Genomic DNA, 26,330 nt, shown 5'->3' on the forward strand with positions numbered 1-26,330 from the left:
AATGTTCCGGTCACAGTTGAGGTTACATTCACATTTTTATACATTGTCAAGGGCTCAAATGTCATTGGACAATTCACTCAAGTGCTATTTAATGGACAGGTGTGGGATGTCCCTTCATTATTACCTCTAAACTAAGCATGTAAAAAGTCTAGAGTTGATTCCAGGTGTAGCATTTACATTTGGCAACTGTTTTTGTGAACCCACAATGTGGTCAATCTTAGTGCAAGTAAAACAGTCAATCATTAAGCTGAAAAACTAAACAGATTTAACGTTAGGAATATTAGGGCATTGGGACTGGATAAGTCAACAGCTTTGGTACAAAGAAAACCTAGGAATTTTTTTAAGCAATGAAGTACAATATTATGCGATGCCCCAGTCAGTCACTTAATCTCAACTCAGTTGAGGAGGATTTCCCTTGGTGAAGACAACAAAAAAGAGAGAGAAAATATCCAGTGAGTGGCAGTTCACTGGAAGAAAATCCTTTGTCATAGATGGAGAATGGCTGGACAACAAGAACAGGAAACTGAGGCTACAGGGTTCACAAAGTTGGACGATTTGGAAGATGTTGCCTGGTCTGATGAATCCCGATTTCTTCTGTGATATTTGGATGTTAGGGTCAGAATTTGGTCCAAACAACTTGAACACATGGATCCGTCCTGCCTTCAGGCCACTCTTAGTAGTGTAATGGTGTGGGGATATTTTCTCACACTCTGGGCCCCTCAGTGCTAACTGACATTGTTTATTGTTGAGTATTGTTGCTGGTCATCACTTTATGACTACAGTGTAACAATCTTATGATGGCTGCTTCCAGCAGGATAATGTTCTCACAAACCTAAAATCATCTCAAACTGGTTTCTTGAACATGTCATTGAGCTCACTGCGCTCAGATGCCCTCCAGTCACCACAGCTCAATCCAATAGAGCACACAATAGGATGTGGTGGAACAGGGGTTTCTCATCATGGATGTGCAGCTGGCAAATCTGCTGCAGCTGTGGGATTCTATCATGTCAATGTAGACCAAAAATCTCTGAGAAGTGTTTCCAGCACCTTGTTGAATCTGTGCCATGAAGAGTTAAGGAAACTGATAGACAAACTGGGTTCCAGCCTGGTACAACCTGATGATGTGGCTGGTGAGTGTATATACAATGATGAGTAAAGCAATTAAAACAACCCAAAACTGCCTAAACTTGTGTAGGTCCACCAAAAACGCTCTGACTCATCAGGACCCTGTGGTGTCTAACACTGTGATGCTGGCAGTGGAGCCTTTAAGTCCTGTGGGTTGATTGATTAGTCTTATTTCAGTGAATCTCGCAGATTCTTTATTGGATTGGGATCTGGGAATATTGGCAACTCTTCTTCCTGTGTGAGGGTTTTTGGTCTGTAGTGTTGTTTCTGTTCTGCTGTGAGTGTGTTGGAGAAATTCTCATCGACAGAGCCTTTATGAATAATATCAAGAAGACGAAGAATCAAGAATCAATTTATTGTCATTACATGCCAAACATAAAATGAAATGGAGTTCCTGAACACCCATCCTGTTTAAAAAGATGGAAACAAAGTGAACACAATGACCCCATTGTGTGAGGAGGAAAAAAGCATCTCATATTGTGCCTTGATGGGGTACAATATGAGATTAGAAAAACCTCCGCATAGCGTAGTATGGGCATGCTTCCCAGGCAGTGTGCCCATAGCATGGGAAGCGCTAGGGTGGGGAGTGGGGGGTGGAGGAAGGGAGCAGGTGGAGGCAAGTGGGTTCAGGGTTACTGTGGAGCTGACCCAGCTCTCCCTCAACTAAACAGTCCTGATAAAGGTGGAATGTTCATCAGCAAATGGTCGTGAGGAGTACCACTTCACACAGATCACAAGATGGTGCCGGGGAAGAGCATCTGTTTAGATAACTTCCAGGAGAGAATGAGACTCCCAGCTATCCAAGGCCAGGCAGGGGAGCCAAATTCCAGATTATACAATTGTTTACAGGCTGATAATAACTGACTGCCTTGAGTCTTGCTGAAACCTCTCAATGGCAAGTTTCGGTCGGACAAGACGGTTCTCCTTTTCCCAATCTCGTCGTCGAGAAAATCTGATCAATAGCATTGAGAGACCAGCTGACCAAATCCATAGATTTAATTTCCAGTTTGGAGATGTGTAAAGAGAGGCTCTTGAGCACAAGCCAAGCAGCAAGCAGGGTAGATAAGGAGAGGGTTGGGAGAGAGAAAAAAAGGCGTCCGTCTCCACCAAGAGCAGGAAGAAGAATATGGTTTATTACAAAAGGAACAATGTCTCCCGTTCGTCATCCGGTTGACGAACGGGAGAGGAGTGTCAATCTTCCAACTCCTCAAACCTCTGTGTGCATTCACTTTTATAGCATCTAACCTCTGGTTAACATTAGACATGATTTGCCTGGAACCAGTTTTCAGAGATAGAGAAACACTTGGTATGTATACATTTCCATATCTGATGTCCCGTGAGAGGCCTCAGTGTCTAAGATTCTGATCTGATGGAAGCATACGTGGATCTTAAACATACACTTCCTTATTTAGACAAGACAGGAAGTGGGGGGAGATTTTCCACACAAAGAGAAACAGGACCTCACCTAAGAAAAAGGCTTCATATCTGATATATCCCCTAGAATAGTAAAATCCCCTATATGAAATCAGACATGTAAAATATCAAATACTACAGTAGCAACATTCAGATGTGTAGTATGTTTCACTAACACATGGAGACAAATTTCAGGATGCAGAGTATCCCAGCAGAACGTACTTATGTAGTCGTTAACTTAGAGTATGTCTATTCTATGACCTCTCATGTTAGACCAGCAATAATACAGCTGTAAGCTTTATAACAGATTCAGAGTATATGGTGCTTAAACTTAATTAGCTACTTGAAGTAACTTTTTATAATAACCTATTGTCCACTCATTTTTCATAAAAGCTCTCATTATAAATCTGCACATACAGCAGACCTATTAGAGCAGAAAAAATATCCCTGCTGTAATTATTAACAATAACACTTTTGCATTGTTGTTTTTTTTTTGTTTTTTTGGGGGGTTTGTTTGTTTTTTTGCTCATGCTTTTTCATCATCATGGGACACTAGTATTCCCTGAATGGAGCCATTAATTCTGCTGTGACCAAGAATCTGTAACCATAACTACAAAAACACAAAAAGAACAGTCACACAGTCATATGTGCATTAAATACAATATTTCATTTTCAAGTATCACTGTTATCATCAATGTGTGTTTATTGCAACACTCTTAATCCTTATATAATCATATCATCAGTATAAAATATAACCACAAGAGCATTTTTAGAATTTATTGGTGTAACAGCAGAAACATCAGGCCGGCTCAGCCCCTGGAGAGAGGTTGGTGAGCCGGCCTTCAAACACTGCAGCATATAAACTTCAGATTTTCCTCACAGAGAACATGTTGACTTACCACTCACACTCAATAAAATAAACATTTGCCCTAGATAACCAAAATTAAAAGAATAAGGTTACAGATAGTGTTACATATCTTTAGATACCTTTTTTTTTAATGGGGTGATGAGTAAAAATGTCTGTAAAAATGATTTGGCCACTTGATACAACATGGACATGGAAAGTACTGGAATAATGTTTTAATTTTTTTCTGTAGAATTAGATATTTTTTAAATAAGATAGGCCATAGCCATGTAGGCTGTTGAGTGCTAGAAAAAAAAATATATATATATATGTCATAAATAATTTTTTTTCCATTGACTTGTCCACATTCCCAGTGTCCAGCGTAATCTTTAACGTCAGGAGCCACATTTCTGCACGACTGTCTCTGAAGACGTTCCCGGACCTTCTGCTTCTAAGAAGCCTTCGCCAGATCCCGGGCTCAGTGCAGCAGTTGGGGATTTTCCTTTCGACTCCTGCCCCGCTCTCCTTTCAGCTAAGATGAGAAGAGAAACATGTGGGAGTCAGTGATATTTACAGTGTAATGCTCCTCCATGATCCACGTGCACACTCTAACCTCATGCTTCATGATGTAATACGAACAACATCTGTAAAGTTTACTGGTAAAAAGAAATGTTAAATTAATGTTTCAATCAAGTGTATCACCAAAAAAAAAGACTCATTATAATGAAAAATAATAACCAGAAGAATAGTTCAGTTAACATTTGACAAAAGTCTGATGTTCTCCAAAGACCAAAAAGCAGAATGTTCTGCAAAAGAAAAAAAAAACACTTAAGAAAAGTCATTTTAGTCACTCTTAATCACTCAATTGTCTTACCAATAGCACTACATGGTGTGAGGATGGGCTTCTCCAGTCGCTCTCCTTCAGCGATGGAAGCCCGGATCCTTCTAACCACATAGATGCTAGCTGCCAAGTGAAACAAAAATGCAACAACATGCAACATTATGAGTACAATAATACACCTGTGAAGCCTTAAAAAGTCTTCTCCTTAAAAAGATGTTTTTCCACATAAACAGGTTGTCTTTAATTACACAGATATCATTTCAGAGTTTTTGATACATCAAAGTATAACTTTAATGTTGCAAGTGATTAAGATGGGGTTCATTTAAACTACTCTGCAAAATGCTGGGTACCTTAATCAATTATAACAAAGTAGCCAAATAAGATAATATAATGAAATAAATGGAATGGAAGAATAAATTATAAAAATGAAGCCATTCACACAAAATACAAGCGTGTTGGGATTGTACAGTAGTAACTCCTACTCGATAGATAGATAGATAGATAGATAGATAGATAGATAGATAGATAGATAGATAGATAGAGAGATAGAGAGATAGATAGATAGAAACACCACGGGGTGGTCGCGCAACGTTTTATTACACAAAGAAGGATTTGAGAAAAATGTCCTACCTTTTATTAGCAGTCACACCATCGTTTTTGTGTCACTTTGTCCGTAACAGACACACGAGTACACACAGTCTCCCTTGTCCTCTAATATTCACACGCGAACGGTTACAAAAGCGCACAACCTATTACATATCGCTTACAATGCCGGAGGTGGGGCTTAATAAAAACCTGCATTCTGATTCGCTGAGCCATTGCGTAAGCTGAACATGTGATGAAGAATATTTGCATTGATGAGCAATACCTGCGAGGTGATGATATAATAATGGTCCTTCAGGTTTAAGGTGAACATAGCATTCACAAAACACCTTGTGGACTTGTTTACTAAGCATTTCCTTTAAACTGCGTGTTGATAAAACAATCTTTTTTTATATAGCACCTTTCAAAACAGTTTACAAAGTGCTTTGACAGAAGTGCAAATTTGGAAAACTCAAAGGGTAGGCAGGCATATATAGTAAAATGACTAAAATATAAATGAATTACACTGGTGACATCAAATGTAATAGAATCACTTAAAAGTGAGTCTATTGAAGAGTTTAAAGAAGTGATTTAAAGGGATTCACTGATTCTAGGTAACTGATCTCAAGTAGATTATTCCAAAGGTGAGGAGCTCTGATGACAAAATCTTAGTCAACTTAAGGATTAAATCTCAGTTTTGGAACCACCAGAAGGGCTCCCAAAGAGGATGTAAGGCTGTGAGCAAGTTCACATGGAGTCAGTAATTCTATGTAGGATAATCTTAAACTCTATTCTTAAATGTGCAGGAAGCTAGCGGAGAGAAGCAAGGATAGGTGTGCCGTGATGCTGTCCGCTAAAAAAAAGTGAGAAGCCTTGCTGCTGAATCCTGAACCAGGTGGAGGCAAGAGCAACAAGGAACATAAACAGATACACAGTTTAATCATCATGGAGTAGATTTAGCCTTACACAAGCTTCAAAATTACAGTGTGCGTTATGGCAGAATGAACACAAATCAGGGTGATCCATTTAATAATTTATTGTCATTTGCGTGTTGCAATTTACAGAACTTCTTTTATTCTTATCCCATCCTAACAACCAACATTTAGATCAAGTATTTATGTATTCCTACACACTGTAATCTGGAGCAGAAGCACGTTGAAGACTATTTCATATTTTTTACAAGAGCACAGCAGTTTCTCAAACAGTTGCATTTGTATATTCAATATATACACATAAAATTTAATTTAACTTAAAACAGTTTCCCCACACAGAGAAAAGCAACAAACAACTTCACAGAGAAACCAGATAAATTTCATTCTTTCATATTACAATATGGTTTTTATAACAAAAAAAAAAAAACAACTTCAATCACCAAGGAAAACAAAGGAGACGCAGCTAGTGAGGAGATACATTTATAAGGAATGCTGTGAGTTTGTAGAGAGGAAGTCTCAGTTTGTGAAGAATGATACCGCTGTAGATAAACTTCAGCGCCGCTAACGAAATGTTAATATTTTTGTACGTTTTCATGCCAGAGTTGTAAACAAAGAAGTGATCTGGTATTACGCTCTTCCTCCCATCAGACTGTCACAGTTTTGTTTTGTTTTCACTAAACGAGAACTCACACAAAACACAAACGTTCACTTAGAGGGCTCTAAGGGGACAGAAGGAGTGTCCACAGGCAGGACTTATTCCATCCTGATCTTCTGATTGGTCATCCTGTAGATGATGCTGTCGTAGCCCGGGTCCATGTTCCACAGGTTGTAAGCGATGGTGATGACAGCGAGGGCCAGCGCGATCATGAGCCACAGCACGATGTTGAAGACCACAGCATACTCGAAGTTGTACTTGTAGGCCAGGTTGTAAGGGCTGCCCGGGTTACTCTGAAAAATGTTTAAAGTAGGCAAATTAATATGCACTCAGTTATGAGGGTATTTGGAACACCAAGTTTAACAACAAAGGTTTGTTTAAACTGTTTTACTAACAGGCGTTATTGAAGACAGGTAAAAAACAAAACAGAGGCTCATTTGTATAACTCGTCATGAATATTGCCACAGAATCAAACGCCACTCAAAAAGCAAACTAAACTTGCACAAGCCTCCTTTTTGTTGGCACTAAACAGAAAATTAGAAAGCAGACGCAGACTTACAATCTGTCTGGATTCCAGAATTGAACGGGACTTCCTGGTCAAAGGAGCTTCAAAGGCCTTCACTGTAACCACCTCCACCACAGAGCTGTTCCCATAGAGACCATACACATCCTGTCCAAACTAAAAATAAAACACACACACAGTTAAAATCTGGTTAAATTGTTAGTTGAAGAGGTGTGTCGCTTCTTCAGGTCTTCTCCTTACCTTCTGAAGCACCGAAGCGAGAAGGGCCTTGGCGTCGCGGTACTGAGGGGAGTCTGGACCATAGAGTCGGCTCAGCTCCTCCAAACCAGACAGCTCCAATGAGTACAGGTCAGGGGAGTGGTCCTTAGCCAGATGTCTGTGTCTTTGCAGCTACAGGATGGAAAGAAGATATCTGAGTCAAACTCCACACACTCTTTTTTTTTTTTTTTTTCCTTCTAGTGGAAAGAACTGTTTCAGGCCAGATGGACAGCTTACCAGAGCTGTGATATCATGCAGCACTTGGACTTCAGACAGGAAGAGCAAATCCGCCTAAGAAACAAAGGAGTAAAAGTAATGAAAGGTATAAGAAGGTATTTTTGTTAAGTAGGGATTTTGCTCCCTAAACATAACATATAAAAAGCCAGTTAGCTAAAGGTGGGTAAAGGCTGACCTCTGCATTTCTGCTGAGGGAGTTGAGGGGCAGAGAAGACAGCACAGAGCCATCCTGGGAGAGACGGGCACGGATCTGCTGCAACGTGACCGGTAAGTCCTCAAACACAGCATTGGCCTTGCCGAGCATATAGAGCCGCTGAGAGAATTCAAAGACGGGTTAAACAAAAAAACAAAGAGCATCTTGTGAGCGATGTCCCAGATGAGAAGTATGTCAGTAGACTTTGATTACCTCCTCACTGGGGGCCAGCTGCAGCACTACAGGGGTGTCCTCAGCAAACAAAGAGTGCACAGTCTCTGCAACACTATCCAGCGTGAAGGGAACGGGCTGCAGGAAAGAAGATAGCACCCTCACATAATAGTCTGCACTTCTATTTATACCAAGATAAAGAGGTGATGTACAAAAACAGCCATACTCACGTTCTCTAGGGGGTATGAGGCCACACTTTGAGGCAGAGCCAGACTATCCACTCCTCTCACCACCACAAGAACGTTGGCCCGGGGCCGCTGGAACAACAGACCAGCCTGAAGGCCTGGCCACGACAGATCCTGTACAATTGAATAGGCATAGTAGGGATTAAGCAGGCATAATTATGAGCTTAGCCTTCTTCTGTATCCCTACTGAAACTGTGGAGCAATATTAATCACCTCTTGAACAGAGAAGCCCATGGTTAAAGCCACCAGGTCAGGGATCCTCTCTCCAGACACAGGCCAGTCACCTTTCTGGAAGGACACAAACCCTGGAGCCTGCAGCACGGTGAAGCTGTCTGCATGGACACCTGAGGGGGAAAAAAACAGGACTGTAAATCCAAGTGTGAAGACAGTATGTTTAACATTTAAATAAAATATATATATATATATATATATAATATCAGAATAAGAAAAAAAAAAAGATTTCCAGCAATTTAACCACCTATAAATATTTAAATCTGCTTCTTTTTGGGCCCAGTTGCTACCAAACTTCACTTTCATTACCTAACTGATTGCCCAATTTTGTATTTTAACATGTGTCCACTATTCTGCAATCACAGATTCCCACAAAAGGAACAAAAAGACAAAAACACATGGCTCAGGCACAACTTCTTGATAGGAATGCCACACATTACTTTGTCTCTGATTGATGTAAAAATGACATTACAGTGAACTCTGATTCTGTCTGGAAACCCCCTTTACTGCTCAGCCCAGATTAGAGACATGATTCTGCACCATATACTGAACACCAACTGACTGAAGACAGCATCACTTTAAATGTTCACCATCCAGCATGGACTTTAGCTTTCTCCAGGGAGGATGCACATATTGTGAAATTCTGAACTGATGGTGTTTAACCCTCAAGCTAATTCAGCAAATAAAATGACCCAGCGGGGTTGCACCGTGTCTTTTACCTGCAACAGATACTTTAAAATGTTTTAATGCGATTTTGATCTTCAATCATATTTGTGCAAAAATTAGAAAACCCCTCACACCCATCAGTTGAGCCATTTTAATCGTCATTTTGGGCATTAAATATCTTCTTCAATGCTTCAGTAGCAGTAAATCTGGGTTCTCTATGTCTGTTAGCTATTTATCAAAGCAAAACATTATAATATAATTATCAGAAGTGAGAAACTACAATAAAATCAAAGCCAATAATGTTAAAAGAAAATTTCCAGGGTCATAAATGACCCCACGCAAATTTCAGTGATCCTCATCAAACCAAGGGACCAATTCTTGCAAGTGGTAGAACCAAACCTGCAGATTCATGGCAGGAAACATTTTTACAACTATAAATCTCACACATGACTGATAATGACACCGATATTTTTTTGCTCGTTTTTAGAAAGAGTGCAGAGCTGTGGTGGGGTGCTTAGCACGATTGCCTCACTGGTTCGAATCCAGTGTGGGGTCTTTCTGTGTGGAGTTTACATGCTTTCCCTTGTCTGCGTGGGTTCCTCCCACAGTCAAAAGACATGCATAGGATTAGGTTAAATGGCAACTGTAAAGCGGCCACAGGTGTGAATGAGAAAGTGAATGGGTATCCGTCTCTGTATGTTAGCCCTGCAGCAGATTGGTGACCTGTCTATGGTGCATTCCACCTCTAACCATATGACAGCCAAGAGACACCCCAGCACCTCCACGAATAGGATTACAAAGGAAGGAAGGATGAATGGATCGATGGAGCAAAGCAAAGAAATCTCCAATATAAAGCAATAACTTCAAATTTAAAATATTCAGCTTCATCACATTATCTTTGAACATTCAGCCACTGCATGGTTGATGCCTGTGTTGTGGGTAATACATTCGCCTAACACGGAAGATCCCCAGTTTGAGACCAGGAAGAGACACAAACCTTAGGGGGGGAAGATCACAAGCTAATCTACTCCTCTTGCCAGGTGTTGAGCCAAAAAGTGATCGACTGCCAAAAAGTGATTTCCAATGTTTATCTTTGCTTATATTGGTAAATAGGCTGTAGTCAATAGGATTTAAAAAGGTAGAAATAAAATAAAGAAATGACCTGATTTGCAAGTATTTTTATGACTCTGTGTTATTGTGCCTACATTATAATCAATCCAGTCATTTTTTGGCCACTTCAGATATCTTAATAGAACAGTGATGTTATAGTTGTTGTAATTTCTGCTGCGTTCTTGGCCAGATCTCTCTTGAAAAAGGTATTTTTATCATCAGTGACACTTTTTTACCCTGATAAATAAAGGCTATATAAAAGAGACTTCACAAAAACCTGACTGCAGCTTCCACCTTGTGACAGGAATGTTCTTTCTGGCTCGAAATGACTCGATATCATTCATTAGAATCATGTCTGATATACTGTATGTTTGACAGATTATAGGCCAGCATTTACATTTACAACAGTTTAAATAGGGTCAATCATTTGAGTGGCAAATAACGTATATCACTTTTTGGTAGACAAATATTTATTGGCACAACAACCGGCCCTGAGCCTGGATAAATGGGGAGGCCTGCATCGGGAAGATTATCCGGTGTAAAATGCGGTTCCAATCCCTTAAGAATAAGGAAGCAGTGGTTACTGATAGTTTTTGATAGTGACACGTTAAAAAGTTGGGAAGATGTGTGACGACAATGGATTAATAGTGAGTGCATAAGCACTGATAAGGCATTAAGACTACATTTATATCTGACTGTGAGCCCTCAGCTGCTGGAGGATGGACCACTAAAGCATAAAGCCACTTTTCTCACAGTTGATCTCACTGCCGTGTACCCTGCTCAGTAAATATAGCCATTCGCCATGTGGATGTGTATGGAGGCAGAAACTCGTGACAGAGCAGATGATCATGAATCTTAAAAGGGAACAAGCGGCGTAGAGCCTGTCACGTGACCGCCCGGTGTTCCGTGGGAACAAACAAAAAAAAAAAAAAAAGAAGAAGAAAAAAAAAAACAGTAACCGGCCTCCAGGACGCTGTAAATGTACTCCTTTGTTCAATCTTACATGACGTCGACGAATTTGTCAGCCTCCTTCTTGCGAATATTAACCACATCCTCACTGGCAGACCTTAATAAGCTACTGCGTTAGCCGCAAGCTAACGCCATGGTCCTCCGTTTGTTGATTGCCCAAAAACCGAACAATTACTCGCAACATCAGCAGACAGATTACGCCTCTCAGCCCTGTATATATCTGCACAGTCGTGGGAGGCCGGCCAGAGGAATATAACAGTGAGTTAAACGGCGATGCTAACGCTGTTCCGGGCTCTGAGAGCGACCTTGTATTCAGCACACACAGAGAACGCGTGAGCGTGTGTAAGGAAACACACCACGAAGGATGACAGACTATCATTGTGTGTTTCTTACCGACTGTAAGCAGGGAGCAGAGGGCCAAAACGACGGTAAAAACAGCCTCCATCCTTCGCCAGTTCTTCACAGACATCTTTTTCCTGCAGTGATCAGCTGACTCGCTTCTTCCTCCTGTGGGATTAGAGGTGCGCTACCGCCGCCTGCTGGTCTGGAGTGGAGACAAGCTCACATCGCTGTGATGTTTCTCAAAGGAAATTTGGATTTATGTCATAGTCATACTTCAACTGTGCAGTATTCACTACACTTTATACTACACTTTATACTCTGCAACCACTTTAATATCATCTGGCCTCTGCTGTGCTTGTCCTTTTACTGTATTTACTGACTAATTTTTCTGTTCTATTTAGCTTTTTTTTTTTTTTTATTTAAAGTATATCTTTTTTACCCACAGCATTTTAATGGACTTCATTTAGATTTTTAAGTTTTACCTCATTATTTTATCACTTTTGAAGCTGTGGTTGAGTTCAGTTTTATCTGTCATATGTACATTAACACGGGGTCAAAATTAAAATGAAAAATCACTCAGCATCTGAAAATTTAACAAGATCAAAAACAAAAAACGAAATCAGTTTAATATCAGTTTAAACACTACTAGGGAGAAACAAAATAAAACAAGTCATAAACATTGAATTCATATGTGAACATGGGGTAGGGGTGTGCAGTATGCAACATTATTGCACATGAGACAAAGTGACAGGTTAAATAAGAGTAAAGTGGCAGTGCATGTCTGAGGCAGTATTGCCTCAGACTGATGGAGAGGAGGTCACTGAACAACCTGTTATCCATAATGAATAATCCTGACTGCCCTCTGCACCATGTACTGGACAGGCAGTGGGGCACCAGTCAGCTTCACTGCCACAAGGAGACATACAAGAAATATTTCATACTTATATAACAGAATTGTTACAGCCCAGCTCAAAAGCTGCAACACAAAGTAGGGTCTGACAGAGTTTGTAGAAATTGGTTTTATATTAAATGGCTTAATAAAAATGAAGGGAAGAAGTGGCATCTCCCTCATGCTGTCCTCAGACATGTCTTTATCCACACCTTGTCAGGTGTAGACAACTGGCAATTAAACACTGGCAACACTCGGAGACTCTTGCAGTGGTACTGCAAGGTAAGTGGGGGCATAACAGAATATATCTGTTTGGCACAGAGGCATCTGCCAGATAACTGCTGTGAATAACAGAATTTCCCAAATATGTGAAAATAAAGGATTTCTCATCATCTCATCCTATTTAGCTTTATACGTGGTGTTTATTGAATTTCCTTTAGATTTTATTTGTGGTCCCTCATAAATTAGGTTTAGCTTTTTAAATAGAGTTTAACTGTATTTTATTGAGATTTTTGCTAATTGAGCTCCATTATTTTTGATTCACGCACAACAAATTCCCGTATCGAGGCCCGAGAGGAGACACAATGGTGCTGCTGAACGATCCTGATAGGCTTGTATCAGGAGGGGAGTCAGACCACACACGCGGACCCATGTGCTGCAACTTTTGGTATAAATAAAGTATCCTAACAGTTACGATGGATAGAACTGAACATTTGAGGCCATTAATGATATTTTTCTTCTCCTCTGTAAATTAGTAGTTAAATGATGAAGCCAACACACACATACACACACACACACACACACACACTAAAAATAAAAGGCAGCAAATCAAGCCAAAAATAGGAACACTACTTAACACTACTTTTACTTTAAAACCAGCAGCAAACCTGCTGTAAAGTGCAGCTGTCGCGGCCTCCATTATGTTGGAGATTCAGTCTTTCAGGAATAAATGGAATCTAATGCACTCTGTCTTTATGTTTGAGTGAAGATGTGTGGGGGGGGAAACCGTCTCTCTTCACTGGAGCAGTCAGTAATTCCTCTTTTTTCATCGACACGCTGCCAATGCCTAGCCTATGACTGGTTCTGAGCATTTCCTAAATTAAATAAAGAAATAGCTGGTGACAGCACAGCGCTACAAAATTTATGGTTACAAAGTTGGAAAAACTGACATCAAAAGATAGGCGAAGGAGTGGGATTATTCAACAGCACCAAGACAGAAATGGCTGCGCTTCTGGTGATGGAAACACCAGGGCTGAAATCCTGTAGTGGCCAAGGCATGTAGGGTTGGCCAAAAACATGGCAAGTTGTGGATGCATTCAATGATCTTATCTGACCTTTATCATTGTGGTCCCATTATTAGTTTGGTTAGAAACTGGCACAATGCAAAGCACATGCATGTCTGCATCTGCTGACTTGGCTGTTCCATATTTCCACACGTTCACTGTTAAGTCGCCACGATTTTATCCTTAAATCCGAGGGCTGTGTCGGGACACGATAATCACTCCATCGTCTCCAGAGATGATGAGGTGGAAAAAGTCATCTGGTATCTGTTATGCTGTCTTAATTCTAAAATGATTACAGATCATTTCATGCAAAGCTACAAAATCTAACCCAAGAAATGTCTGAGAGAAAACACAATTATTCATCACAGTCCTGTGCCAAACAGAAAAAAAAAAAAGGACTGAGGTTAAGTAAGATGAGCGTGACAGAACTGTGTGTGTGTGTGTGTGCTGAAGGCTGTCCATTTGCAGCCCTCTAGATGTGAAATAACCATCCAAATGTGCTTTGACAGGGAAAGAAAAGTAGAACACATGCAGAGCGGCACTCTGAAAAGGCATCCTGGCTGGTTTGCCTTTTAGATGCAGCTGTTTGTGAGAGTGGTGAGCTTTTTTTTTTTCTTTTTTCTTTTTTACGGCTTGGAAAGATGCTGATTTATCACCATTGCAGATTTCATTTTTATCACAACACTTGCTTGAAATCTTTCAGTTCCATAAATCACTTTAATCATCAGACTATTTCTGGGAGCTTATTAATAATGTAGAAAACCCCCAAGAATCAGACATTACCAACTAAATCGAGCTGCACACAAGCGCTCAGTTTTCAGTCTGCTTGCCTCCATTCTGATGAATTTTACTGACAATTAGGAAGAAACAAAGCCTTCACAGCGGGCGACGAGCATGCACTGCAATATCCGCACCATACAGAAACGTACACCCAATTTTTCCACTTAATGGTGCCCATAATAGGTGGTTATTAGAGGTTTATGTTCAGAGGCAAAGCCCTTATCTGCAATTACATCCTGCTGTTCAGTAAAGAGGGAAGTTAGTCAGAGCGGAGCTCTTCCTGACAATGAGTGTGACCCTCTGGCATCCTCTGCCTCAGGATATGACTCTTCAGGCTGAGAAACTAACACCTTCAGCATCTAAATTAGCAGTCTGACAAACTCTGACGCCTGACACGAGTCTGACACTTTTACCTGGATATCTGCAATGGACCGTTTCCTCTCTACCTGCAGACAGCAGCTCATCTCAGACTAAACAAAACAAGCAGTCACACTGGACATTCTTGGTGACCTTTATCCCTTATCCAGATAATATTTTTAGTCTCCTTTCCCCAGCATTTCTCCAAAGGTTTATTTCTGAGGAGCTGGAGTGTACCCCCCCTCTCTGAAGCTCTATTGTCAGTTTAAATTTGTCAGCTGAATTTTGACTGACGTGGATTGCTTTGCGCCCACTCTGCAGATGAAGTGTGGTTAGGACTTTAGTTTCAATATTTGTCTGAAGAACTTCATTTGTTTCATGCTCATATATTGCAAATTGCTGTTGCTCTCCACTGCAATCTGTCAGTCCAGATATTTCCTGCCTGACTGAACATCTTCACATTAATCTAAACATTTAGGGAATATGGAGGCTGACTGCAGATTACTTCACCGCGGGGCTGTGGGGCAGTCCTGAGAGTCCAACAAACTGAATGACATGCATGCAATCATTGTTCATCTTGTAGAGTGCACACAGCTGACAATTGCATTGCATTTTATATATATATATATTTTTTTTTATATTTTGCCCAGAGCCCTGGATAACAACTGCTACTCCTATACCGTGAAGGTGTCTGTGCACTCTGTCAGATGGCTTAGGAAACCCCCTCCTTCCACACCTGTCTGACTTTCTGAAAACTACCAATTTGACATTCACCACCTTCACTGACTACTCGCCAACTGTGCAGGGGCTGGAAAGGAGCCAGAGTTTGAATTTCTCTTTTTCTCTCTTTTTTTCACATGAAGTGAAACATGATAAATATCTTCCAGGAGACAGCGGCAGAAAATGATTTCTATTAAAGCTGCAACAGCAGAAATACAGAAAAAGTAAAGTAAAAAGTGAAACCTGCCAGATTATGAACCAAACAGCCCTCCCGTCTTTGTTTCTAGGCTCTTCTTAACACACAAACACAAGCTTCAACCTGACAAACTGAAAGAAAACCAGCAGTTGTTGCTGACCTTTGGCTTCACACAGGATTCAGATCCACCACCACATTTCATCTTCAGTGGACTTCTTTCGTCATCAGCTGAGCTCATTTTGAAACACCTATGATTGGCCAAAGTCTCTTCATGGGCTGTGTTTTCAAAAACCTTCAGAGCCCAGAGGAGATTTAGGGGCCCAGCTCCCTCTCAGACCACTTGAACAATAATGCGCTGAAAGGTTACTGTGGTTTATTTGTCCAGTGACGGCAGAAAACATGTTGCTTACCCCAGAGTTAACCCCTGAGTGACAGATGGCTTACAGTACAAAATAGCTCTATCAAACATAACCTCACTGTATCCACTGGCTCCAAGCTGTTTGACTGAAACACACATATCCAGAAAAATGGACCACAGCACAGCAGCACTAAGAGACCTAAATGTCCTAATAGGGTAATGTGGGCTCAGAAAGATTCAACAAGGTGCTGGAAGCATTCCCAAGAGATCTTGGTCCATATTGACATGCTAGCATCTCACGGTTGCTGCAGATTTGTCAGCTGCACAACCGTGATGTGAATCTTCTGTCCCACCACATCCCAGAGGTGCTCTACTGGATTGAGATCTTTGTGACTGGAGGCAATTTGAGTGCAGTGAACTCACTGTCATGTTCAAGAAAGCAGTTTGAGATGATCTGAGCTCTGTGACATGGTTAGCAACAATACAACAGACCAGGGAACGTTTTTCCAGTCTTCTATTACCCAATTTTAGTGAGCCAGTGTGAATTGTAGCTTCAGTTTCCTGTTCATGGCTGACAGGAGTGGCACCAGATGCGGTCTTCTGCGGCTGTACAACATCTGCTTCAAGGTTCAGCATGTTCAGAGATGCTCTTCTGCATACTTTGGCTGTGACGAGTGGTTATTTGAGTTACTGACCCAGAGAACTGCCCTGGCTCTCTTCTCTTTTTCAGAGAGTTCAGTTGAGTTCAGTTGTGTGGGAAAATCCCAGCAGATTAGCAGTTTCCAAAGTACTCAGACCAGCCTGTCTGGCACCAACAACCATGCCACGTTCAAAGCCACTGGAGTTGCTGCCATGTGATTGGATAATTAGATATTTGCAGTAACAAGCAGCTCAACAGCTATACCTAATGAACTGGCCAGTAAGTGCATAGACAGTTTCAATTAATTTAACTTATATATATATATATATATATATATATATATATATATATATATATATATATATATATATAAAAAACAGTTTATGTACAACAGTAGAGCGCTGTGGCACATATGAACGCAGATCATACTGCAGCTTCACAGATGCTGCTGCTTTGAAGGAGAACGTTGATGATTTTACTTATTTAAGGACTTTGTTGACAGTAAGGACAGGTGATTATCTTTTTAAAAATACCTTTTGATTTCGCTAATGTTGCGAAATCCCAAATCGTGACGCAGTGAATGTATCCCAATCCCGCCTTAATGCGAGCGACAACCCCGCACCCGCACCCCCCACGCCAGGCCTGGACTTATCGAAGCGTGGCATTTCCATTTTAACGTTAAAATACAGCATCAGCACCCGCACAAAAGTTGGATTTAGCGTTTAAGCCCCATTGAATGGGTTGCATTTGCAGTTTTATGCGCTAGAGGACGCTGCAAGCCAGCAGCTTTTCACCAGATAGACAGCAAAAGGGGAGTTGGCACATTGTTCTCTCAAGGCTGCAGCAATAAATTGCACTCCGCCTGCAATACTTATAATTTCCAAGAGATGGCAATAGAGGACCGCGCTGGTGTTTACACTTCCATCACGCACAGGAGTAATTACACAGCTAGATTGAAATTGACAGGGCACCCATCAACACTTAAGTTCTCAGAATTCAAATTAATTCACTAATGACTCAACGAGGAGCAGAACGCGTGGATCATCTTGCAGTTTGTATATTTATTTTAAAGCAACTTCGTTTGTAAAATATAAATACAAATTATGAGATATTTTAATTACAAAGTTAGAACCAAAAAAAAAAAAAAAGAAAAAAAATGAACACACCAAAAATTTACTTTACTGCAGTAGCCTCCTTGTTATGTACAAGCTGTGCCAAGGGGTGAATATCCACATTATCTTAAAACTTTATTATACAATTTTGTAGTTTGCATGTTAAATTACAGACTAAACAGGAAGCAACATTTGAACATCAAAAAAAAAAAAAAAAATACAACTGAAAAGCCCCCGAGGCTCAAACGAGCAATAGTCTGGGGGTGGGGTGGGGGGGTCATCATGTGCTTCCTATAAACACAAATACCACATTCAATAGCACAGCCTCGGTACTATTCTGTACAACTACACACATGCACAATGTGCTGCGCGCTCACACACACCGTCCAGTTGCTGACAACCAGATTATACTCTGTTGCCATACAAAATCTTTAGAGGGGAGTGTGAGCAACGTCCAAAAAAAAATCTGATATTTTATTTATTTATTTATATATATAGATCTATCTATATATTTATTTATTTATACATATATTAATTTATAAAAATAAGACCATTATTAAGTCTATTGAGTCACAAATGTATTGATCCTCAGTTAACAGAGGGAAATGGTTCAGCAGCCCATCAGCCAGTAGGTCAGTCCATCTGTACAGCGCACCAGTGTCCAGAGTTGGGCCGAAGCGCAGGAGATAAAGGTCAGGCTAAGGCATGTCGTCATAACCCCTGCTCAGTTCTAAAGCAAACTGCAGTCGATAATGATCGAGGCTCACTGGGTCAAAGGGTCAGGATGAGCTCAACTTGCCCATTGCCTTGATTTTGTCCTTAAGTTTGTCCCCGGAGTGATCCCAGCGGTCGTCCAGAAACTCCAGTGTGGAGCCCAGGAGGGCTGCGAGCTCTGCACTGTCTTCCACCAGGTCCAGCAGCTCCTTGCTGTCGGGATGGAAGCCCTCCAGCTCCTCTGGGCAAGAGAAGAGCTGCGACAAAGATGCTTGCCGGTAAAACTCTGCCTCCGCCACAGTCACCACCTCCATATGGGGGAAAGCCTGCCGGAAACCGCGAGCGGACATCCGCAGCCGACGAAGCACATCGGACAGTAGCAGCCAGTTTTTTGGCCTGAAAGAGAATAAATAACCGAGGTTTGGGAATTTAGACTTGACTTTAAAAAAAAAACAAAAAACAAAAAAGGATAACTGTTTCTGCTTTTCAGATCAATGCTCACCCCTGGGAGAGGGACACCTGGATGTTGTAGCAAGGCAGAAGAGGTCGGTCAGAAAACTCGAACTCAAATACCTCCCTTTTATCATCCTCATCTTCATCATCTGGGCCTGGGGCATCAGCTAAAATGTCATAGACACCACCTTCTTCGCTGGACTCTGGATACACAAGCACAAAAAAAAAAAAAAAAAGCCATGGAGCATTTTTAGTTTGTGTCAACATCACCATAAAGCTGCCTTGCCTAAAAGAGGTGAACGCACAGACACTGATGATGTTTAAAAATAAAGACTTCGTAAGCACTAAAGGACACACACAGAGTGCTGATCAGTACTCACCACACACAGCGCTGCCATAGAATTCCCAATAAAGCCCTGGGTCGTCATCTGAGCGGCCCTGAAGGTCAGCAAAATAATCTACGGAGAGAGGAGAAGAGCGAAGCCTGTTATTCAAGAGCCAGAGCCCTGGGGACAGGCAACGAGGCAAATACAATTGCCCTTGGAGACTACAGCAGAAAAATGGATAAAGAGCAAAAAAAAAAAAAAAGAGAGAGAGAGAGAGGAGGGGGGAGTGTCAAGAGAGAAAAGAGAAACAAACAGAGCAAATGTTTGGGGGGGTGGGGGGTGGAGGGGGGTGATGGTCAGGGGCCAGCGGCTCTACCACGGGGGAGGCAAGCGGCTGTCTCCGCTGGGTTAGAGCTGGCTCAGTGCAGAGCAGGGCTGCAGACTGCTGCCAGGAATCAAACAAGAACCACACACAGTCGCCGAGTGCGCGCACACACACACACACGCACACATATACAGAGAGAGAGAGAGAGAGAGTGCGATGGAAACAAACAGGCAGAGGGAGCTGGATAAGCACACCCAGCGAGAGCAAAGTGTGTATTCAGCACACGCGCGCACACACATACACACACACACAAGCAGAGTGAGAGCTGGGCTTTGTGCCAGTGCTGAGGCGTGGGGCGTCTGGCGTGTGTTTGGAGGGATTAACGGCCTCCAGATGAGTGGGACCAGGTGGAGGGAGGGCAGCAATCGCTTGCTCTCGCTCATTTTCTCCAGTGCTCAATCTCCCTGCCGACATCGATCCATCCACCCGCGTTCTTTTCGACATTCAGCACCAGCTTCGCAGGCGTCTACCTACTCGTATAAACCTCCTCCTGCCACCTGTTTTATTTTCACCTCCGTTCCGCGATCGTTTCTCCTGCTCAGTACGAGCCCCGAGTGTCTCTCAGGCAGTAGGTTTTAACTAGTTCAGGTAATGCTAAGCAGCTGGCTACAGGGGAAGCGTGCGCCCGTGTGCGCTTTCATTTCCTCCTCCTCCTGTGCACAGATTCATGTTGACTCAACCTAAGTACAAACATTCAGACGAAGCTCTCACAACATGCACGTCAGACTCTAGCGTGGCAGCCTTGTGAAAAGACAGGCGCTCACATGCACGCATACAAAAGCAGAGAGTCTCTAGCCAGAGCAAAGCCCATTTCCGCACGTACGCTGAGCAAACACAGTTGCCGTTGCTAAGTAACCAGATAGAGGAGCTCAGAGGCAGCAGCACGCACCCCGGCGGGCTTAGACTCCCTGTCTAACAGGTGGTCGAGGGAGGGGGGGCAGCGGCGGGGAGGTCGCTGGAGGGGAGACGGGATGACAGCGATGGACATGTCGAGCTGTTGTTGGGAGGATTTGCGGAGAGGGCCTCACACCAACAGGTTGCACAGAGGTCAGAGCGCTGAAAGAACAGCAAACAGCGAACGAGCCAAGATGGGGGCTTTTGGGAACTGGGCTTGTGACCGATCTTTTTAACAGTTTACCCTTGCCTCACCTTTTGATGTCCACTCTCTGCTGTGCCTGCTGTCTCAAAAAAAAAAAATCCTCTCTTCATGCAGGCTTTTATTTCCTTTTTCTACCAGTGCTCATTTTTATGATCTGTGGTCAAAGGCATACTAATATTCAAATTTCATGGCTTTTTGCAATTCATTGTGTCTGCATGAGGGAAGAAACTTTCTCCCATTTGACTCACTCCAAAAAACAGATACAACATTAAAAAAAAAAAAAAAAAAAAAAAATCAAGTCTATGGATAATTTTAGGTATTAAAAACCATCCTTTTAATCAAGAGCTTAAATTCCAGAGAGAAAACGAACCTCTCTTTTTTGTGGAGATCCGTTTTGTTTTGGTTTGGGTTTTTTTTTGGCAAATTACAGATCGCTCTTTCTTATGATGGCTTAACTCAGAAGGCCCATTGTTTGCAAGCCATTTATCACACTCACCAAGATGACACCCAACTGTAAGCATCTGAAGCTGGGGACCCAGTTTAATGTCATGTCTTTTCATATGTAAGAAAACCACATTTACCGGTGAGGAATCGCTCCATGCTGTCGCTGTGGGTCATCTTGAGGAGGCCACGGCCAGAATATGTTGCCAAGGTGGGGTCAGCGCCATAAGACAGCAGGACTCGCACAACGTCCAGGTGGTCATTCTCCACGGCGTCATGAATCGGTCTGCACGCACAGGAAAGTACATTTACTTTGACGACACTGGTATGTGGAAATTTTACTTTTTTTTTTTTGGCTGACAGTATGTAGTAGTCTAATTACAACACACTGGACAAGGATGTAATGTAATTGGTTCAGTTTGTCCCTTTGCTAGGAGGGTCTCAAAAAGTTGGAAACTGATTTGCATGTGTAAATTTTATGAGAGAAGGGGATTAGCCCAACTTGGAACTTATGTGTCCTTTGGGGTTTCATTGATGAGAACCAACATATCGATGGTGATATATAGCAGCTGTTAAACTTATACGAACCATCTAGCACCAGAAAATATATTTTCCTTATTTAGATTTTTCCTAAACTCCTAGCTGGACACAAAGTAAAATGAAATTTAGATTTATAAGACTACCACTGTTCTTACTGCGGATGCTGCAGATTTCCATAGCAAAGCTGCATGGACAATACTCCTTTAAGACCTCAGCACAGGTTCCTAGAACAGACCCCCCAGTGTAAATTTTAATAACACTGCAATGAAAGTACTACCCTTACCTTTCCAAAAGTGCAGCTAATCAGCCAAATCACTGCTCTTGTACAATAATGTCTAATAAATCCCGGAAATTTTAGTTATGAGAAAGTTCACGTCACTTTATTGATGACTAAGCTCTGGTTTTCCTTATTTGGGAGCGTAGGAAAAAAAAAAAAAAAACCTTCACGTCTGCCTTTTGCAAAGGAGGGTGTTTATGTAACCACAGGTTTCTGTGGTCGTGTGTGCACATGCATGAAAGAGTTTGTTTACCTGGTGCCGTCCTGCGCGCTGCAGTTGATGTCAGCCCCGTAATCCAGAAGGTGCTGGACTATGCTGAGCCAGCCGCGGGCACACGCCTCGTGGAGTGCGCAGTAACCGGCGTAGTCTCTGTGATTCACCTCACACACTCGGTTCTCCAGACAGTACAGCACGACCTCCTAAAAGAGAGCAGAGAGACCTCAGTGTGCGAGTGGCAATGGAGCAAACACTGCGAGAGCAGCCACACAAGTCAGACGCATACGCAAACAGTCCTTCCCTTTACAATTCCTGTGGGAGAAAAATTAAGGAAAGGAGGAAGTGAGTGTGCTTCCTGCGCTGGACAAACATACACGCTCACACACAAATGCGCCATAATACTGGAGCTGGCGCCAAACACATCGAGGAGACCAAGTGTGACTCAACTGTATTTAGCCTGCCAGATTCTCCTCATGCACATATGAGAGAGTGTGTGTGTGTGTGTGTGTGTGCGCATGTGAGCGTCTGTGTGGCATGGTTGTGCCTGGACGCCGCTGTGGCAGCCAGTTACAATGGCTGGGCTCTGAACACAGCATAATGGAAGCGGAACAAAGAGATTTGATAGAGCCGCTCAAGAGCTGGAAGCGTTTTCTCTGGTCTAGGGCTGTGACAGTTGGAGGTCCAGCACTAAGTAGTCAGACTGGTTTTTATTGGACTGGAGCTGCGTCTGCTGCTATTAAACAGAGACGAGACAGAGAGATAGAAAGCAGCCTGGCAGTGTGTTGATACAGGGCCTGTCCGAGTCAGACGAATGTGTTTTTTTTAACACTGCGGGTGTTTGTGCCTTTGTGGATATGCAACTTAGTGTGGCCCTCGGTATTACTAGTATTTGTAGACCCGAACAGAAATACCATGTTACCTATCTCTCTGTATATCTAGATATTAGACTAGCCATGGAATCCAATATGTCCTTAATTTCTCAAGAAATAAGCGGTTTCATGACCACGTGTGGCCCATCTCCTTGACATCAGGAAATTGTCCACCTGTGGAAATAGAGAGGCCACGTAGAAAAATAAAAAAATCTCTCTAGCTCGTTAACATTAATGCAGTATTTGTCTTAAACCTGTGAATTAAAGCTCCAGGTCCAGACTTCATTTAATATTTATAGCCATTTTTCTTATCGATCGTAGTGGTATGCAGAAGCAAAATTATATATATAAAAAAAATTTTCACTATCTGAAAACTTACGGTTCTAACTGTAACCACACACACACACACACGCACACGCACACACGCACGGCTACTATATCCAGACACATTCATACCCTGTCCTGCTGACGGTCCTGTGCCGAGGGGAGCAGAGCTGCTCATCTGAACCTGGGAAATGACTCCAAACTTCCATTTCTATGCTAATTCTAGGCTGCCATCTAGTCCAAGTGTTTATCTCTCTCTCACTCTCGCTTTCAGAGCAGGGTGGCTGGAGGGAAGAAGAGGGAAGGAAAGGCGAGCGGAGAGAGAGAGAGAAAACAGACTGACAGAGGGACGAGCAGAGGGTTAGAGAGGACACAGAACGGGACAGACGAGAGGCAACACCCCGACAGATGACAGATAAATGAATCTGTGGATGAAATCTGCTGGGGAGTCCTCTGGGCTGCAGCTGATAATAACAAGAGACGAAGGGGTTGGGTGTAGTGGGTGTAATAGGTGGTGGTGTGAAACTGGGTGGGGTGGGGGGTGGGGTGGTGGAGCAAAAGGAGTGACAGAGTGAGTGATCGGAGGAGCTGAGGAGGCAAGAGAGATAATGGAGAAAGAGGAAGGAGAGGGAAAGCAGGCAAGAAAAAGTGCAAAAAAGAGAAAGAGAAATGAGGGAGGGTGGAGAGACGCTCCAACTGGTTTTCTTTCACTGCCAACGCGCTGTTTGCCTGCTGGAGAGAGATTCAGGAGCACTGTGCTCAAGCTCCCCTCTGGGGGATTCCACTCGCTGTGTGTGTGTGTGTGTGTGTGTGTGTGTGTGTGTGTGTGCGTGTGTGTGTGTGTGTGTGTGTGTGTGTGTGTGTGATTGTGTGTGTGTGTGATTGTGTGTGTGTGTCTGTCTGCGTGAGTGAATGAGAGCAAGTGTTAGAGAGACTGACGGGTAGAGAGTGTTGATATGCAGCTTGCCTCACTGTGTGTCTGTGTGTGTGCTCGTGTATTTTTGTGTGTGGCTGTGGCGTAGCGCTAAACCTCCGGAGCCGTGTTTAATATCGCTGGGAGAGAGCGAGGAGCTTAGCATGAGAGCCCCGGCTTCCCGCCAGACACACACACACACACACACACTCCTCCGCAGTAAAATGAGACACCCCTCCTCCTCCTCCTCCTCTCTCGCTCTTTCCCTCCGTCCTCTAATCTCCCTCTCTAGAATGCTTCCCTGCGCTCGCCTGCAATCAATGCATCACTCAGACATTTAACCCCTTGCGGCTCGCAGAGTTCTCACACACAGCACATGTGGTCATGTAGAGATGAATCACGTGTGCGGATGCATGAGTGGCTTTCCTTTGAATGATGAAGTCTCAGCAGTAAAGTTTGTGCGTGCTCGGAAAAGTGAAATGCGTGGATGATTGAGTGCATGTGTAAAGTGCGTCTGAAAGCCTGCCCCTTGCAGAATGGCACTGCTGGAGGGAGACGGGAAGCCTCAGTATGCAACTTCTCATGATGTCAGTCAGACTTAATTAATCTCACACTCAGGCACACATATGCTATTAGTGAATTTAGAAATAAGAATGAAAACAGAAGAATCTCCTGTTTTTATATTTTTCTCACAATAAATCCCCCCGTTCTCACCAATAACCTGCATATTGAAGCTTCTCAATAGGCGTCATTTAAAAGGGTACGGCCACACCAATTCTTTTCATTTTAAAACTTTTTAAAAAATGGACAACTAGTGTCCATTTTAGGACCCAGAAAATAAACCTTTCGAAGCTCTGGTGACCCAGTTTTGGTGTGAAAACTTTGGGATTTTGCTATAATCTGGACAGGCAATGATAATGCCAACACCCACGTTCAGTGACGCACTAAGCCAAACCATTATAAGCTAAACTTGAAATTTTCTGTTTTTTTTGGGGTTTTTTTGAGGTCATCCTTCTTGTGCGTGTACTCCTTTTCCAATCCCAGTGGCTTCCACTAGTGACAGATAATGGTCACACCACCACTCTCATATATATTGGCTCAGAATCTGTTTTTTTGTTGCCATTTCTACCTTCCACCTCATTTGTAGTCCAGGGAAAAAAACCTTGTCTTGAATTTTGTAATTGCTGTTGCATGCTGCAGATGCCTGCCCTGTGTATGTAAATGGTCTTGCAACAAGTGTTTATAGGTGCCTTGTTGTTGTCCATACACTGTATATTAAAGATGGACATAGCCTCGCCATTTCTAACAGCCAGCAGGGGGCGACACTAAGCTTCAAAAGATACGACTACATGTTCAGTCTTTATAGTCTACTGATACCATTTCTGAATCACTTGTCTGGACTGAGATCATTTTGAATTTAAATTGGTGTTTTAGAGTCTGTACTCTTAAGCCTCGATTAAGGCCTCAGTATATCCACTGTGTTCATCACTTCGCAAGCCACCTATAATGTCATCACACAGCCAAATCCACACTTATGCTCACTGTTAGAGCACACGTAGCTGCAGCAGTATTGTGCTGAACAATAGGTGTCACCATTCAGACAAAACCTCCACATGGGCGCCGATAGAGGTGGAGAAGAAGTTAAAACTGGAAGCAAAGAAATTGCTGAGTTTTGTTCCACAAAGTCTTGTTTTTTTTCAAAGAGTTTTAGCATTTCCCTCTGTATAATCTGTGAATCTCTCAGTCTCTGTGCTGATATATCAACCTGCAATGAACGTACACTCATATCCTCAACCCAGCTGCAGCAGCGGCACAATGTGCCAGGTTACCCAAAAAAAAAAAAAAAAAAAAATCAGAGCTACACAAAATGGCGGCTAGTGACAGCAGATGTGACGTCAACTTTGTTGTACAGTGCCATGGCAAGTATAAAAATGGACTTCTACTCTGGACAGGGACAGCTGGTGACACCACAGCCAGGTAGTCATTCCTGTTAGGCCTGGATTAGACTTCTACGTCGGGTCTGTGCCGGGCCTAAGTGCATAACCTACCTAAGTGGCCGACCCAATTGCCGGGACGCATAAGTCTAATTCAGACCTCACA

General features: G+C 42.5%; 2 protein-coding genes and 1 long non-coding RNA gene across 3 annotated transcripts in view; all 3 read right to left on the minus strand.

The window, feature by feature from the left end:
- Positions 1–3,301: 3,301 nt before the first annotated feature.
- On the minus strand, positions 3,302–4,988 carry LOC115800935 (uncharacterized). The gene is made up of 3 exons (XR_004021704.1): positions 4,854–4,988; positions 4,257–4,346; positions 3,302–3,914 (listed from the first exon to the last, which is right to left on the minus strand). It is a non-coding gene; the product is annotated as an uncharacterized LOC115800935 (long non-coding RNA).
- An 838-nt stretch (positions 4,989–5,826) lies between these two features.
- On the minus strand, positions 5,827–11,537 carry atp6ap2 (ATPase H+ transporting accessory protein 2). The gene is made up of 9 exons (XM_030757864.1): positions 11,389–11,537; positions 8,233–8,363; positions 8,005–8,133; positions 7,817–7,912; positions 7,586–7,723; positions 7,411–7,464; positions 7,156–7,305; positions 6,952–7,071; positions 5,827–6,685 (listed from the first exon to the last, which is right to left on the minus strand). The coding sequence occupies exons 1-9, from the start codon at positions 11,462–11,464 to the stop codon at positions 6,491–6,493; spliced, it is 1,089 nt and encodes a 362-aa protein (XP_030613724.1). The 5' UTR covers positions 11,465–11,537; the 3' UTR covers positions 5,827–6,490.
- A 6,064-nt stretch (positions 11,538–17,601) lies between these two features.
- Positions 17,602–26,330, minus strand: part of bcor (BCL6 corepressor) — a 33,843-nt gene continuing 25,114 nt past the window's right edge. Inside the window, 5 exon segments of the mRNA XM_030758095.1 lie at positions 17,602–18,782; positions 18,889–19,042; positions 19,220–19,297; positions 21,231–21,376; positions 22,161–22,327. Coding sequence (XP_030613955.1) covers positions 18,452–18,782; positions 18,889–19,042; positions 19,220–19,297; positions 21,231–21,376; positions 22,161–22,327 — 876 coding nt within the window. The 3' untranslated portion in view covers positions 17,602–18,451.

This window comes from Archocentrus centrarchus, chromosome 21, assembly GCF_007364275.1.
Source record: "Archocentrus centrarchus isolate MPI-CPG fArcCen1 chromosome 21, fArcCen1, whole genome shotgun sequence".
Classification (NCBI taxonomy): domain Eukaryota; kingdom Metazoa; phylum Chordata; class Actinopteri; order Cichliformes; family Cichlidae; genus Archocentrus; species Archocentrus centrarchus.

Excerpts from the sequence above, each read along its gene's own strand:
- atp6ap2 (XM_030757864.1), bottom strand. The coding sequence starts at position 11,464 with ATGTCTGTGAAGAACTGGCGAAGGATGGAGGCTGTTTTTACCGTCGTT. Across the intron at positions 7,913-8,004 it reads CCTCATACCCCCTAGAGAAC|CCCGTTCCCTTCACGCTGGA; the intron begins GTGAGTATGGCT and ends TCTTTCCTGCAG. Across the intron at positions 7,724-7,816 it reads AGCTGGCCCCCAGTGAGGAG|CGGCTCTATATGCTCGGCAA; the intron begins GTAATCAAAGTC and ends GAATTCTCTCAG.